The following is a 16,079-nucleotide window of genomic DNA, read 5'->3' on the forward strand; positions in this document are numbered from 1 at the left end:
GCGACGACTGTCCGTGCTGCAAATTCCCTAGCCATATTAGGGAGATACCATAGGCAAATGTGGTCCGACATCTCCCCCTACATTAACATGCTGCCAGAACCTTCCAAGTCCAAGGCCTTGAAGATTTTACAAGAAGGAGAGTGTACCTCTGCGGAAATCATTGACGCAGCCGAGGATGTTGCATCCACAGGATTTAGGCAGTTAGCGGGTGCAGCAGTACTGAGAAGACAAGGTTGGCTGCAATCGACATCTTTTCGCCAAGAGGTCCAAACCAAGATCATTGACATGTCGTTCGATGGGGAGTCACTATTCGGCCAACATGTTGATGAGGCCCTTCAGGCTATTAAAAAAGACACAGACAGCGAGGTCTCTTGGTAGCCTGCAATTTTGTAAGTCGTCCTTTCGTGGTGCCAAAGGACGTGGATCCTTCTCCAATAGGGGAGGTTACAATCAACAACGATCTTATTAAACCTCTCACAGTAATCAGAGGTTTCAACCCTACAGACAGCAATCATACGGTCAGCAAGGTAACTCCTACTCGCAATCAAGAAAGAAGCCATCCTATCGTGGACAGGATTCCAATAAAAAACAATGAGATCGGCCACCTGCCACCATCTCTGCCGTTACCCCAGTCAAAAATTGGAGGAAGACTATCCCACTTTTACTCGAACTGGTCCACAACTACAACAGACAAGTGTGTTTTGGATATAGTGGCCAGAGGTCATGCTCTGGAGTTCATAAAGATTCCCCCAAACTCTCCTCCCAAAGGACCACCTCCTGCTCATCGCAAGGAGCTTTTTTCCCCAAATAAATCTGATGATTCGAAAAGGAGCAATCGAAAAGGTCCCTTCTTTACAAAGAGGAACAGGATTTTATTCAAGATTTTTCCTGATTCTAAAAATGTCGGGGGAATTGTGCCCTATTCTCGACCTTCGCGCCCTCGACAAATACCTGAAAATGTTATCCTTCCGAATGTTAACACTTCAAGAAATCCTCCAATTGCTTTCGGCGGGGGATCACATGGCCACCCTCTACCTCCAAGACACTTATTTCCACATTCCAATCCTACCCAGACACAGAAAATGTCTACGGTTCAGAGTGGCTGGCATAGACTTTCAATTCAGAGTCCTTCCGTTTGGACTTCGTTCAGCACCCCGTGTATTTACAAAGACCCTCGCACCAGTGACCGCACACCTTCACCCACAGGGCTTACAAATTTTCCCTTACTTGGACGACTGCCTTATCAAGGTGAATTCTTTTCAAACAGCAAACGCACATGTTCAGAAGTGTCTATTATTATTCCAATCTCTGGGTCTCTCCACTAATTTCGAAAAGTCTCATCTGACCATCACTGAGAGACTTTTCTGGGCGCCACACTGGACACTCTGCTGGCTCAGGCTTTCGTCTCAAAAGAAAGACCACTCAAGATCTGCAATCTCGCTCGCTCGTTGCTGTCAAAAGAGTGCGTTTCAGTCAGTTTGTACAAGTCCTTCCTAGGGATGATTTCTTCTTGCATCCCTCTGATACCCAACTGCCGTTACAGAATGAGGCCATTGCTAGAGGAACTCAACCTTCAATGGCTCCAGATTTCAGGGTCTTTCGACGACATTGTTCGCATCACTCCTCGGATGCGAGAAGCCTTTCATTGGTAGAGTCAAAGAACATAAGGGAAGGATGTGCATTTCTGGCCGAAATGCCAGATTTCACAATAACCACAGATGCTTCCCTCGAGGGATGGGGGGCGCAACTGCAAGGAATGACAGTCAACGGCAGATGGACTTTCCAGCAAAGGAAGTGGCATATCAAACCTTCTGGAGTTACGAGCCATTTTCTAGGCTCTGAAGTCATTTCGAACCATCATCCGAGGAACATCAGTACTAATTTGAACGGACAATACTACAAGTATGCATTACTTGAACAAGCAGGGAGGGACAAAGTCAGCCCTACTATCTCAACAAGCTCAAGAGATTTGGGACTGGGCGATTCGTCACAAGATCAGCCTTTCAGCCATTCATGTTCCAGGGGTCGCCAATGTTCTAGAGGATTCCCTCAGCAGGTCCATAACATCCACCCACGAGTGGGAGCTACATCAACCAACCTTAAACAGAGTTTTTCGAGAGAGTGGGGGCGCCCAGATTTAGACCTGTTTGCGACCAGCCAGAACCGCAAATGCCCATCCTTTGCAAGTTGGGTTCCCCACAAAAACTCATGCGGAAATGTGTTTTCGATGAACTGGTCGCAGATATATGCCTACGCCTTTCCACCGATTCCTTTGGTTCCACGAGTTCTCCGCAAGATCAAGAAACAACCTTGCCGCATGATCCTCATTGCTCCCAGGTGGCCTCGCCAATACTGGTTCACCAAACTTCTCCTTCTCTCGGAGTGCGAACCCATTCACTTTCGGCCAATACCGAACCTTCTGTCCATCCAGAACGGACGGATCTGTCACCCGGACCCAGCATCGTTGAGATTAGCGGCATGGCTCCTCAACACCTTGAATTCGCACATCCTAAATATTCCTGCGGACTGTCAGGAAGTTTTAGCTAATGCTCGAGCACCTGCTACTATTAAGACTTACAAACTAAAATGGAAGAGGTTTTGCATGTGGTGTCAATCTGTAAATATCCACCCTATTCATGCAAAACCAGAACAACTTTTACCGTTCTTTCTTCATTTGGCGAGATCGGGCCTCTCCCATTCTACTTTGAAAGTTTTCTTGGTGGCAATTTCAAGGTTTCGGCAGGATGGCTCTAATTCTCTCTATTCAAATAGTCATTCAGCAATTCTTCAAGGGGTTGTTTCGGATGTTTCCCCCTATTCTACGTCCACCTCCATCCTGGCACCTCAATGCAGTGCTTACGCAACTTATGCGGCACCCCTTAGAACCTTTTCATAAAGTGGACTTAAAGTTCTTTTCTTGGAAAGTTTCTTTGCTATTGGCTCTGACCTCAACAAGAAGAGTCCGTGACCTCCAAGCGTTCACTATTAATCCACCTTTCCGGCAATTTACATCGAAATCTGTAGTGCTACCCACTAATCCCAGCTTCATGCCAAAAGTTCCTGCGGACATTCATCTTAATGAACCTATAATTTTAAAGACATTTTTCCCAAATCCGCTCACAGCTGCGGAAAGGGCCTTGCATTCCCTTGACATCAGAAGATGTCTCAAGTTCTACTTACAACGGACAGCAACGATACGTAAATCAGACCAACTGTTTGTAGCATATGGTAGATTGCGCCAAGGACATCCTGTCTCCAAACCAACCATAGCTTGTTGGATTTCTGCTGCAATTTGCTTATGCCATGAACAAGCGGGAAGACCGTTGCAGGCAACCCCAAGAGCGCACTCTACAAGAGCATTTTCTTCATCTACCGCTCTTTTTGCCGGCGTGCCTCTTCATCCGATCTGTAGAGCGGCAACCTGGTCCAACAGACACACTTTTACCAAGCATCTACTGTTTGGAAGCCTCAAGCGATGCAGATGCATCAGTGGGACAAGCTGTTCTCCGCAATCTTTTCAAATAAGGTGAGCCTCTATTCTCCCTCCTCCACTATGCTCTTTTCTATAAGACGCTTATTCCATACTGTTTCTATATCTTGAAATTGTTCTGCATATGTTGAACACAGATGTATTTATATATAATTATACATTTTGGTGATGTGTATTTACTATGGTACAAAAGGAGCGTCTTATGAGCATTATGTTCTGTACTGCTATCTACTCTGATTCAGGCATGTGAATCTATGATAGACACCCTAAATACTGGAGAAGAACAATAGTTACTTACCTGTAATCTGTGTTTCTCCAGTATTGGTGTCTTTCATAGATTCACATGCAACCCGCCCATCTCCCCTCAGAGGCTATTTAGGCTGTTATACTTTGGTTCACTCCTGTGTGAGAAAATCTGAGAGCCTGAGCCTCTGAGGAGAACATTCTGGTGGGTGCTGTCGCCTGATTGGCTGCATTTTGGACTATACATAATGACTTTGATAGTCATAAGTGTGGAAGGTTTTTCTTGTAGCTTAGGGCTACTTTACTTCCTGGTTTTATGTTACCAAGGTTTTTTGGTTACTTTATGCATAATTATGCTTTTTTATGTACCGTGGGACTCCCACTCCGAAGACGGGGAATGATTCAGGCATGTGAATCTATGAAAGACACCAATACTGGAGAACCACAGATTACAGGTAAGTAACTATTGTTCTTATTGCTTACCTTAAAAATAACAAATATATAAATGTATTTTATGTTTTATTTTTATGTCGTGATATAGAGCAAGATTAAGGGAAACATTACCTTTTATGGGCTTCTTATGGAAATATCAGATGTAGGCCTCTATTTATCAGACGTGTTCTTTGTGCAGCATGTCCAGGTCACAAAAGATCCTATTTTTGTAGTCCTCTGGGGCTGCATCCTGTCTCCTGTCTTTGTCAACCTATACATGGAGCTGCTTGGTGCTCCCTTCGCAGATAAGAGCATCAAGATTCACCAACAACATCTGTTTCAGACATCAATGCCTCAAATACTGTTTGCTCATCATCTACATCCGTATATCCAGCGCGTACCTGAAGCTCAATCCAAACAAGACAGAATTTCTGTTATGTGCCAAGAACAATGAATGAAACCCAGTAAAAACCTGGCTCATTGACTTGAACCTTAGTGGCTTAGAACCCCAACTTTCACCGAATGCCGATGGCATTTGGATTCTCACTGGACATAAACATCAACCTCATCCTGCAGAAACACATTGCCAAAAATACAAAGATGGCCTGGTATCCGCTCTCTCTTCTAAAGAAAGTCCAATCATTTCTCCCAGAAAGCCACTTCAAAGCTACTGCTCAAGCCCTCGTACTCTTGCACTTGGATACTGGTAATGCCCTAGTTCAAGGCCTCCAGACGCCGTAGGGGCACCCTGACTGCTGCAGTACATCTCATCCAAGGCCTGAAGAAATATTATCACATCACTCCCCATCCTAATGGTACTCCATTGGCACCTCTCACTGACTCACACCATCTTCAAAACCAATTGCATAATTTACAAAGCTGCCACGACCAGCACTCCTGCCTATCTTGCAGAGAAGCTCACCATTTCTGGTGGATCTGGGCACACCCGCAGCCAGGCCCCATCAGATTGCAGTCTAAAAAGTGTAAAAAAACAAGAAAAAAACAAGCCTGCTTTCCTTTTCTATCTATGCAGCTAGGATCTACAATAACATCTCTGTATCCGTCAGGACTGCCCCAAGAATTATACAATTTAGGATAGAGTTGAAGACGCACCTCTTTAAAGAACACTTCAGCAAGATGCATTAATCACCCTCAGCCTATTTCCATCTCCTCTTGATCATGGTGCTTATGCTTGAGAGACAGAACACACAGTACACACACCGCCAAAATTGCCCAGCAATGAGGCCGCACACGCTGCAGGTAGGAAACCCATCCTTTATTTAAACAAGAAGGCAGCTTCCCATCCCGTTAATCATCCTTAGGCCTGACGTGTTTCGAAGAATTCTTTTCTTCTTCTGAGGCCATATGTGAGCAGTCAGAAAATAATGTGTGCTGCCATAGTTCCCTGCGTGCTATTTACGTAACATTAATTGGCCTCTGTTGTGCCGTTAATTTGAAGTCCATTCTCAAAGCACGGGATGGGAAGCTGCTTCTTGTTTAAATAAAGGATGGGTTTCCTACCTGCAGTGTGAGTGCGGCCTCAATTGCTGGGCAATTTTGGGTACATGTTATCATGGTGGTTCCAGGCCGTGGAGGGATCGCACCACCCAGGAAACAAATGAGGCGAAAATTCTCCTTGTAAATGGCGCAGCAGGATACAGCATGAAAGAAGGCAGAGGCTCAATGGAGGGCTGATAAAGAATATCCTTAACTATTTGTGAGCAAACAGACCCACTGAAGGGATAAAGCAGTGCAAAATTGGACTGCAAGTACCAGCGTGCTTTGAGAATGGACTTCAAATCAACAGCACACCGAAGGCAAATTAATGTTACGTAAATTGCATGCAGGGGACTATGGCAGCGCACATTATTTTCTGACTGCTCACTTATTGCCTCTGAGGAGGAAGAAAAAATTCCTAAACATGTCAGGCCGAAGGATGATTAACGGGATGGGAAGCTGCCTTCTTGTTTGAATAAAGGATGGGTACATCCACACAATCATCCACCTTTCTATAATTTGTATGGGTCCTGTGTCATTTTCAGAGATTGACACCCCCGCCCCCTTTACAGTTCTCATGGACCACAGTCAAGTTGTAGTGGTTTTATTGTGGTTGGTGTGCGAAGACCCATCTGGTTAATTTGCTGTACCCAGGGAAATTTCTGGCGCCTAATTCACGCTGCCAGTGTCAGTGCTGTTGCATGGAGTGGTGTTGTTTACTGTGATTGCACATCAGCAGCAGTGTCTAGAGTGAGGAGGTAGGTCTGCAGTGGTTGTTAGAAGTTGCGGGGTCTAGACGTGGGTGGCTGTAGAGCTGCATAGAGCTCGCTATTTGTGTCTCAGTAGATTAAGCTACTGATACACACAATTACTAGGTGGGTGTTTGGTGCTCCAGTGTATGGCGATTTCTCTTTTGGCAATGAGCAGGGCAATTGCTACCAACCGGCGTGAGGTTTTTGCAATATTCTGCACATAACCCACTAGTGTCAGCAATGGGGAAGGTTCAATGTTAAGCTGTGTCATAAGGGAAAGTTCGGTGAAAATGTCCTGCCAGTACGACGCAACTCTGTTGCAGGTCCCTGTCATGTGGGCAAAGTCTGCTAGAGGAAAATCCGCACCTGGGTTGCTCAGGCATGCGAGTTGGGTCTATTCGATGTAGTTTAGCGGGTGTGGCATATGCGCACCAGAGAAATTTAAAGTGTAATAGTTTGTGGCGGTGATTGAGGGACACCAATCTTGTTTGTGCACAGCAAGCATACCATTTCGGGTCATATAAAGGGCATCCCAGATCTGGCTCCCAGGCAGCTCATATTTTGGCAACTTGGGTAGGACGCATGGCCAAGCTGGTGCAGTATAGCGTAGAGATGAGATGGTTCCTCCTGTCTGTCGTTTAGGATAATTGTCAGGGGTAGAAACACATCTGGCTCTAGGGGGTATGTTGACACATGGGTTCGAAGAAGCCCCCGGCAGACGCCTCAGTACAAAATGGTCCATCGGAGGAGCAGATTGGAAACGTACATCTTCAGTGCGTGAGAAGAAAAAGTCCCCAAATGTATTCAAGGAGCATCTAGAGAGCGAGCACTGGACCAAAGCCTCCTGTATGATAGGCATCCAAGGACTAGCGGCCAGTGGAATTGCCAGGGAGGACAACAAATGGCCGCCTGTCATCTGAAGCAGCCGCGCTCAAACCCAGTTTGTTGTAGACACTGTTTGAATGTCGTGCGGGTCATGCAGACAACCACCCGGTAGTATTGGAGCTAGCGGTATAGGGACAGCTAGGTCTCTCAGGTTTGGCATATGGTATTTAGGCGTCTGGGTGGTACCAGTGTCTAGCGAAGCAGCACTGTGCCACCAGGTAATAGAGGTGGAGGTTGGTAACATCAAAGCCTCTGCGTTCAATCCATGGTTGTCTTCCTTCCCAAATTAGGCACGTGGGGGTGGTGCGTAGCGTCACAAAGAATGTGTTTTTCAGTGGGGTGGGATGGGATGTTGTGAAAGAGATATATAAAACTGGGGCACTACCACCATCTTGATACCCGCTATACTGCCTTCTATTGAGGGGGGTAGCCGGATCCAGTGCTCTACCTGATCAGTCAGCCTGTCTACCGTGGGTCCATAGTTAAGACACAGGATTTGGGCTTTATTTCAGTGTATATGTATCCCCAAATACTTTGTAGTGGTGTCATACTACAGCAGGGGGATATTTCGCTGTCTACAGGATTCGTCGCCACCACCATGTGGGGGGGGGGGGGGGGGGGGGGGAAGAGCTCGTACTTGCCCCAATTTATATGCAGGCCTGACAGGGCTTCGTACTGAATTATCTCCCGGAGGATCGGTGTCAGATTGACATTCGGATGTCATATACAAAGGATGATATTATCCATGTACAGCGTGACGAAAAGCGGGCCAGGTTTAAATTGCAGACCCCTATGAAGATGGCTCATTTCTAAATGACGTATCAAAGGACCTAGAGCTATGATGAATAACTGGTGATAGAGGACAACCCTGTCTAGTTCCAAGTGATAAAGGATGTGCTGCAGTTATCGTTCCGTTCTGGCGAATGCGAGCTGTGGTCTGCTTATATAGCAGTTTAAAAGGGAGGTAAAACCCAGGGGGAGCCCCATTTTTTGTAAAGAGTCCTACACAAAAGGCAATTCAAGCGAGTCGAATGCTTTTTCAGCGCCTAAGAGTGCCGCTACGGCTGCTACTAAATTATCTATTCTGTGTAATACCGCTAAAAGTGAGCGCATGTTCAAAGCTGTCGACCGATGCCGGACAAATCCCGACTGGGCAGGTGATATGATTTGCTCAAAGAGGAGTGAAAGACTGTTCACTATCATTTTCGCTAATATTTTATTATTGAGAGTCAGCAAAGAAAGTGACCGATTAGATTCACAGTCTTGCGGGTCCTTCCCAGGTTTAAGGAGTAGAATAATCTCCGCTTCCCGAAGAGTAGGCGGGAGTATACCATGTTATAACGCCTCCCTGTATAATTCCAAAAGGTGAGGGGCAAGCAGGTGTTTGTATGTTTTGTAAAAGATTCCAGTGAATGCATCTAGGTCCGGCGCTTTTGAGCCGTTCATGGGGTCTATTGCCTGCTTTATTTCCTCCACCGTTAACGGCTCAGCAAGGAACTGCTGATGTGTGGTGGAAAGCCATACCATTGCCACTTCCTCCAGCTATTGTGTTCTATCAGTGGCATCCTCCGACACCCAGGAAGTATAGAGATCAGTATAGTATGCAAGTATTTCATTCTGTATACCTAGAGCATCTGAGATAAGCATGCCGTCAGAGGGCGGATACATAGGATTGGCCGGGGGGGGGGGGGGGCTCAGCAGCCTGGTCAGTGTACATCCCGGTCTCTCCCCTTTCCCGTATCTCCAGGCCGTTGCATATTTCCCTAAGTAGTGGGTTTCCCTGTCAGCCAACTCCTTGAAGTTGGAGAGCAGGGAGGCACATTGTTGGATATAAGATGGATACGGGTGTTGTGCCTGGGCCCGGTCTAGTGCAGCTAATTTTCCTTCAATTTGGGACAGGGTGTTGCGTCTTTAGAGATGCAGACCTCCCTCAAATATGCCTTAAAGGCTTCCCACAGGGTGGCCCACAATTTTACAGTTCCCTTATTGATTGCAAAATATTCTACTATAGCAATACGGAGTTCCGTATGGAGTAAATCGTCCTGAAGTGCCTGCCCTGGGAATCTCCACTGTCTCTCGACACCTCCCACCCTGGGGATGTGTAGCTTTAGTATGACAGTGGAGTGGTCGAAGAGTGTATGAAGAAGGTGCAGTATGGAGGTCATCCAGGGGTTATGGGTAGATGTAAGCAGCAAATCTATCTCTTCATCCCGCAGTCTTTGTCCCCGCAGGGAATCCCAACGCGGTCATTACAACAACCGCGTTGTGATTCCGCATACCATTACTCCGCAAGTCGGAACAACGACTTGCGGAGGGGGGCGCTGGATGTTGGAATAGTATAATTTACTATTCCAACTCCAGTCTTTGCGGACACTAGGGAAGGTGTTGGATTTTAAATCCAACACCTCCCTCCCCTCCCCCCTCTCCTCCCCCCTCTCCGCAAGTCGTTGTTCCGACTTGCGGAGTAATGGTATGCGGAGTCACAAGGCGGTCCTTGTAACGACCGCGTTGTGATTCCCTGCGGGGACAAAGTTTTGCGGTAAACGTTGTTTACCGTAAGCAGCTAGCAGTCGAGGCGGCTCTATGTGTTATGTTGCATAGAGAGATATGTATGCAGGTTGGAGAGGGTTTTGCTGGCACCAGGCGTCCACTAGTGTGTATGCATAACAAAGTTCCTGTAGAGTACGCCTTGCGTGGGGCTTAGTGTACGGAGCATGTGAGGTGCTATCCAGTCCAGAGTTGAGTAATATGTTGAAGTCCCCATACATATATGGTTTGCTTCGACCATATCAGTCTGTGCCTGCGGTGTAGGTAAAAGTCCAGGCTGTCAGGGTTTGGAGCGTATACATTTACTAATAGGATGCGGTGCCCCAGTTGCTGTCCAGTTACCAATAGGTACCTTCCCTCTGTGTCAGTGTGGAGCTGAGACCGCAGGAAGGGCAATCGTTTGTGAATATGAACTATAACTGGTGAAGAAGAAGCGGTGTTGACCCAATGTGGATGCCAAATTGGTCTATGACATTGGGGGGGGGGGCTCTCTTGCAAGAAGGCGATGTCTGCCTGATGTCGTTGCAGATATCGTATTTGTAGGTGTTAACCTGTTTTCCCTTGCACTGGTTATTAAGCCCCAGAATGTTCCATGTTACTAAAGTGATGTCTGCAAAGGGGTGTACCTTATTGTATGTCGTCATTAAGTGATGGGTGTAAAGGCATATGTGATTGTGGTTGGTGGTACGGTACTATCTGTGAATGGTATAAGTACATCAATTCCCAACAAACAACATTGTCCCTTACCCCCCACCCATCCCCGTTCTCTTTACCCCGGGGAAAACCCCACCCCAGCAGAAATAAGAAAGACATCCCTCGCAACAGAAAGCAGTATCTGATCTGCTTATGTGTGTACCACACAAGAGGGGTGGCAATGCCACGTCGGGTCCCAACTTGTAGGAATAACAGGAAAAAAACATTATAGTATACCAAGTGTTGTAGACCCAGCCAACAGTGGACGTTCAGTATACTCCTATGACCAGTCGCAGTCTATACACAGCAGTGTCTTCACCATGACTTAGTATGTCAGACAGTAGAAAAGAGATCTGCTCTAGCACTGGAGTGGATGTCTAACGGTGAGCCTCCGGGCTAGCTGTGCCACGATGAGGATCGTTTCTCAGAGTATTGTTGACACAAGTCTTGTACATCTGTTGGATTATCAAATAGGCGCAGCTTGCCATGCACCTCCACCCGAAGTCGAGCAGGGTAGATCATCCCATAGCAGAGCCCCAGATTGCGGAGCATGGCCTTGATGCCGGTGAGTCCAGAAATTGATATACAGAGTACCCCTGCCAGTTGAATTGGCCTGTTTCCCTCACCAACCGTAAGGCCGTACCACTGTCTCTGAAATTCAACAGGCGGGCAATAAGTGGTCTCGGTGGGCACCCAGGATTTGGTCACGGTCCAAGAGAGCGTTGGGCTCTCTCGACCACGAAGGAAGACGTGAAGGAGTCTTTACCAAACATATCCTTCAATAGTCTCTCAACAAACGGATCTAGGTGACCAGTGTTCATGCATTCGGGTATTCCCAATATACAGATATTGTTTCACCTGCTTCTTGCCTCTAAGTCTCTATTCTTCAAAGCAATTGTTTTCATGACTTTTTCCAGACAGTCCAGCTTCTTGGCCGACTGTGCCGCTCCATCCTTCAGGTCTGAGACCCTGCCTTCAGCGATGTTGAGCCTCCTTTCATGTCAATCTAGACGCTCGCCCATTATGTCCTGCCTTTTGTCTAAGGTGTCAAAGCGGCCATCCATGGCTCTGAACCACGATCTTAATTCAGCCATAATGGCATCTGTGCCAGGCGGTGCTGCCATAGAGGCATCAGGTACACCCCCTCCCTCCGCCATCGTTGGCTCCGAGATGACATTAGGGGATTTGGTTTTGTCAAAAGTCAGCCGGCGCTGTTTAGGGTCTCCGCGAACCGTAAGCTTGGCCTAGGACAGGGTTCAGTGGAGGTCAGGGTCAGACTTCCCGAAGCACTGTAGGCAGTGTTGCAATGAATGATGAAGTATCTACAGCAACATTCTCAAAAGGGGTGTCACAATGTAGAGCAACAGTGGGACTCACAGGGATAGGGCCCTCTGCCACACGCCGTGCAGGGGAGGACAAGCAAGACCATGGTCTCTGCAGAAGAGCGGATGTTGTTTGCAGCTGGTCCAGATTCCCCCCAGTCCAGCCCGACAGGCGCAGTCCAACATTGGGGAGTATGTGCCAGTCAGGTAATAGTGTGATCACAGGCCTTCAGACTGGGCACCAGCGCCGCAGGCTCAGGGGAGAGCACCCAAAAGAAAGCAGACACCGACGAGGGCATGCAGGGAGCGGTGTACGCAGGCCACCTCGCGTCTTCAGAGATACCAGGATACCACTGGGGTATTGAGGAGTGCGACTAGGCTGTGGCATCTCGAGTAATGACGGCCCCATGCAATAACAAAGATGGTCTGTGGTGTCCAAGTTTCGGGGCCTATCCCACTTGAACGCGACTGTGAACTCGCCGGCTCAGGCCGCAGGCACAATGCAGGGCTAGTGCATTGGGAGGGGGGAAGGCGAGGCGCAGATGGCCAAAAAGCACGCAGGCCTGTCTCGGCCCGTTACCTGGCTCACCCGCTGTCCCTGTCACTGCAGGGCCTCCGGGAAGAGCACGGGCCAGTCTTACCTCAGCCTATGTTTGTTGTCTGTGGTACGCTTCTCCTGGGCGAGCCGCGCAATTCCTTCTGCACACTCGCAGCTCCTTCAGAGGCGTCCGTCCCCTCACTCCGCAGTCGTGTTCCCTAGCTGCCCTCTCACACCGCAGGCCTCCACTCCTCCGGGCTCCCCAGGTGCGACCGGCCCAGTCCGCCAGAAGCCTGCTCCTCTAAGGGTCTTGGTCCTCAAGTCCCTGAGCCACCACCTCCTCCAGGGCATCCCGACCATGTGGCATAGTTGCAGGAGGGCTGCTTTGTTGGCGCCTCTCCGCTCGATCGTTTCTGGGCCGGACCAGGCCTTGGGCAGGCCACAACGGCGCAGATGTGCGTTCGGGCAAGTATTACAATGCCCTCGCCTTTTTCATCATATCAATCTGCTCCCTGGTGTTGTTTTAGTCGAATTATGTGGCTGTACCACGAGGATGGCAAGAAAGGGGTCAGTAGGTGGCCAGGATGGTGGGGATGCCGGCAGAGCTGCAAAGCTATGCGGCCATCTTGGTCGGCAGCTTGGCCACCAACCCCCCCCCCCCCCCCCCACCCCACCCCACCCCCCTAAGTTACTGTTTAGTAACATTCTTATTGGGTAGAGGGGTGATCAAGAGTTGTCCCATCCCTTTACGGAGCCTTGTATTTTATTATGTGTAAGAATGTGTAGGATTTGTCTTTGCTGTTTGTTTTGTTATACCAGTGTTTGAAAGGTTGTCCATTACGTACCCTGAGGAGATTGTTCTGCTAATAGTGGCCATTAGTCGATTATTGTGGCTACCTTGTGCACGTCTAAGTGTGGTATGTTTAAGTTCATTTATTCTAAATGGACGGCTATGAAAATTGGTGTGAGTTTATGAATGTGATGCTGAGATTTCAGCACTTGCTCTATTTGGCAATGGTGCTGTCCATGGTATGTTCGCTAAGGCGAAGGATAGATACAGCCGGAATACTAGGCATTGTTGGATACTGAGTGCTGTTGCGAGTTTAGTGATTGTTAAATACTTGGCATCTTGGAACTGTGATGAATGGTTGTAAACCGTGTTGTTTAATGGGTTGTGTTGGAGGAGCATTCGATTTGTGATTGATGCTGCATAAGATAATTATAATAGAAAATCGAGTTTTCAGATATTCAGCTCTTTACTTTGAATTTTACTACGAGTCCCACAATGAAACCGCTCATTTACCTTTTTGTCAACTATGTCAAGTTGAGGTACGCCCATGGAAAGTTCATAGTTCCATCTGGTAATAATGTTTTATTGTGTTTTCTTCGACCTCCAGGGCAGCTCTGTGTGGAGGACGTGCCAGCCATGGTGCTGTGTAAACCCAAACTGCTTCCCTTAAAATCAGTCACGCTAGAAAAACTGGAGAAAATGCAACGAGAAGCTCAGGAAACCATTCGTCAACAAGAATTGGCTCAAAGGGAACAGCTGCAGCTCAATCAGCAATAGATTCCGAATTTAAAACATCTGTTATGAAATCGGACAGATGTGTGGTATCAGGTTTTTAGACGCATGAATGTTGTGCCAGCACTTTTTTTCTGCAAGCAACGACGCCACCCCCGATTCTACATTCGCCGGTAATGCAAACATTTTGAGGTTACTTGTGCTATAGTGCTGCATTATTTTCCCTGCTCATTTTTCATCAGAACCTGACAGAATTTGTGCTAGGATGTGAACATTCGTTCGGGGCTTTGTAAGGGAGAACATGTAGTAGTAGTGGGTGCAGAACTCTCAATCGGGAGGTACTAATCCACCCAGTATATACCGCTTCCAATGTAACTGTCAACGTACAATGGGGCTCGAAAATATACATTCCCAGCGATAATGTATATTGCACATCAGATCAAATAAATGCTACATATCACAGTTGCAGAGTTTTATGTTTGTAGAGGATAAGGAGATGTTGTCGAGCTAATTACAATATGCTAAACACGTTCAACTATAAATCAGTCAGTGAAAAAAGAAGGTTGGTTGGAGGATGAAAATGTATCATCTTTTGAGATTCCACTAATGTTTTAGCCAGGGGTCTCCAACCTTTTCTGTAATAAAAGCTTCTTATGTTCAGTGAATATCCTCTCGAGTTACAAATATTATTAGAGATGTAACAGTCACCACGTCAGACAAGATGACATTAGTTGCCACCATAGGCAAAGATTATCAGCAGTGATCACTTCAGTGTATCAGGCAAGGTCGCTAGTACTATTGTAAACACGCTCTTTCAATGTGGAATGCCTCTACATGGGTAATACATATCAGACATAGATACAATGCCCCTGGCACCAAGTTAATAATAATAGTAATAAATCTTCCCAACAAAGTTTATATTATTTTAAAACTCTAATATCCGCTTTAAGTCGATTTTGAAAAATCAACCATTATTCGCCACACCTCAGCTTATCGGCCCTGGACACATGCTTTTCAATTTTTGTGTACATATATTAGTTCAACCAAGCATAAGCTTCATATGTAGTTGACTAGGCTGCACACAGGAGAGCCACTTAAAGGTAACTGGAGAGCTAGCGGTAGCTCACAAGCTACTCGTTGGAGAAGCCTGTTTCAGGCAGTCTACCCCTTCATTCCAGTGTTTTAATTAAAATGGTTTCACTATCCTTGTTGATTACATTAAAAATGTCAATGTATTATCCCTTATTTCATCTTTAAAGTGTTTTATTATTTATTAAAACTTTTATTTAATATGCATGTGGACAGACCCTGGCAACTTGTTGTTTTTCACTTTTTAGTTGTACAAATTGACAGCGTACTTTGAAATTGCAGCCCAATTAAGAGTTTACTCACCAACAGTCTTTCATGAATTGATATATTCTCGATGTAATTATTTAAATGCCCTTGTTTAAACAATTCTGGCTTAATTCCTGAAGAATGCTAGGCATAACTTCATGGTGGAAGGTGCAATAAGATCGGTATTGAAACATGTTTAATTTACTTTTCTGTTTTGCCAATTTTTTTCAAGCTCTTTAGCTTACTCGTCTGATTCACTAAAATGTACACACTACAGTGCAAGTTTTTCATGTCCAGAATTTCCTTCACAGATTTGTTGTTTACCCATGTATCTCAGACCTCTTTGAAAAAGTTGTCCTTTCTTAATGCATTAGTTCATTCAAGTGTATTTAAAATGTAATTTAATAATCAGCCTTTTTTCCTTCATTCCACAAATAAAGTGTTTCCCTCCTCGTAGGGCAAAGATCATTTTTTGTCCGTGATCATGAGTGGTCTTGCTTGTAACGTTAAAAATAAATCTGATAGATTTTTAACTGATAGTTTTGTATGTGTTTGCTTTCTGTTTTTTTTTTTTTTTTGGTTGAAGCTTTGTGTACACTAGACGAAATGCTTAAAGGTGTACTAGCTTATTTACCCCAGCAGTGCCCTCAGTCAGTGTAAGTACACTTTAGTACTGCCTCTTAGGGTGATTTTCAAGGACTGCCCAGTTTCTAGTCTGCTTATGTGTAACATTTTCTTGTTTACAGTGGACCAACGTGTGACATTTCCAAGTGTGTCAATGATCCAAGCAGAAAAATGTCATCTAGACCTAGCAGAAATGTCC

The 16,079-nt window shown here is 46.3% G+C and overlaps 1 protein-coding gene across 4 annotated transcripts in view; it reads left to right on the forward strand.

The window, feature by feature from the left end:
* The window catches only part of BBIP1 (BBSome interacting protein 1), a 55,236-nt gene extending 39,443 nt beyond the window's left edge, over positions 1-15,793 (forward strand). For all 4 annotated transcript variants that reach the window (XM_085603419.1, XM_085603420.1, XM_085603418.1 and 1 more), the window contains one exon: positions 13,797-15,793. In XM_085603419.1, the coding sequence (XP_085459545.1) occupies positions 13,797-13,966 (170 nt within the window). In that variant the 3' untranslated portion in view covers positions 13,967-15,793. The remainder of the gene's footprint in view (positions 1-13,796) is intronic.
* Positions 15,794-16,079: the final 286 nt, after the last annotated feature.

This window comes from Triturus cristatus, chromosome 1_2 (assembly GCF_964204655.1).
Source record: "Triturus cristatus chromosome 1_2, aTriCri1.1, whole genome shotgun sequence".
Lineage (NCBI taxonomy): Eukaryota > Metazoa > Chordata > Amphibia > Caudata > Salamandridae > Triturus > Triturus cristatus.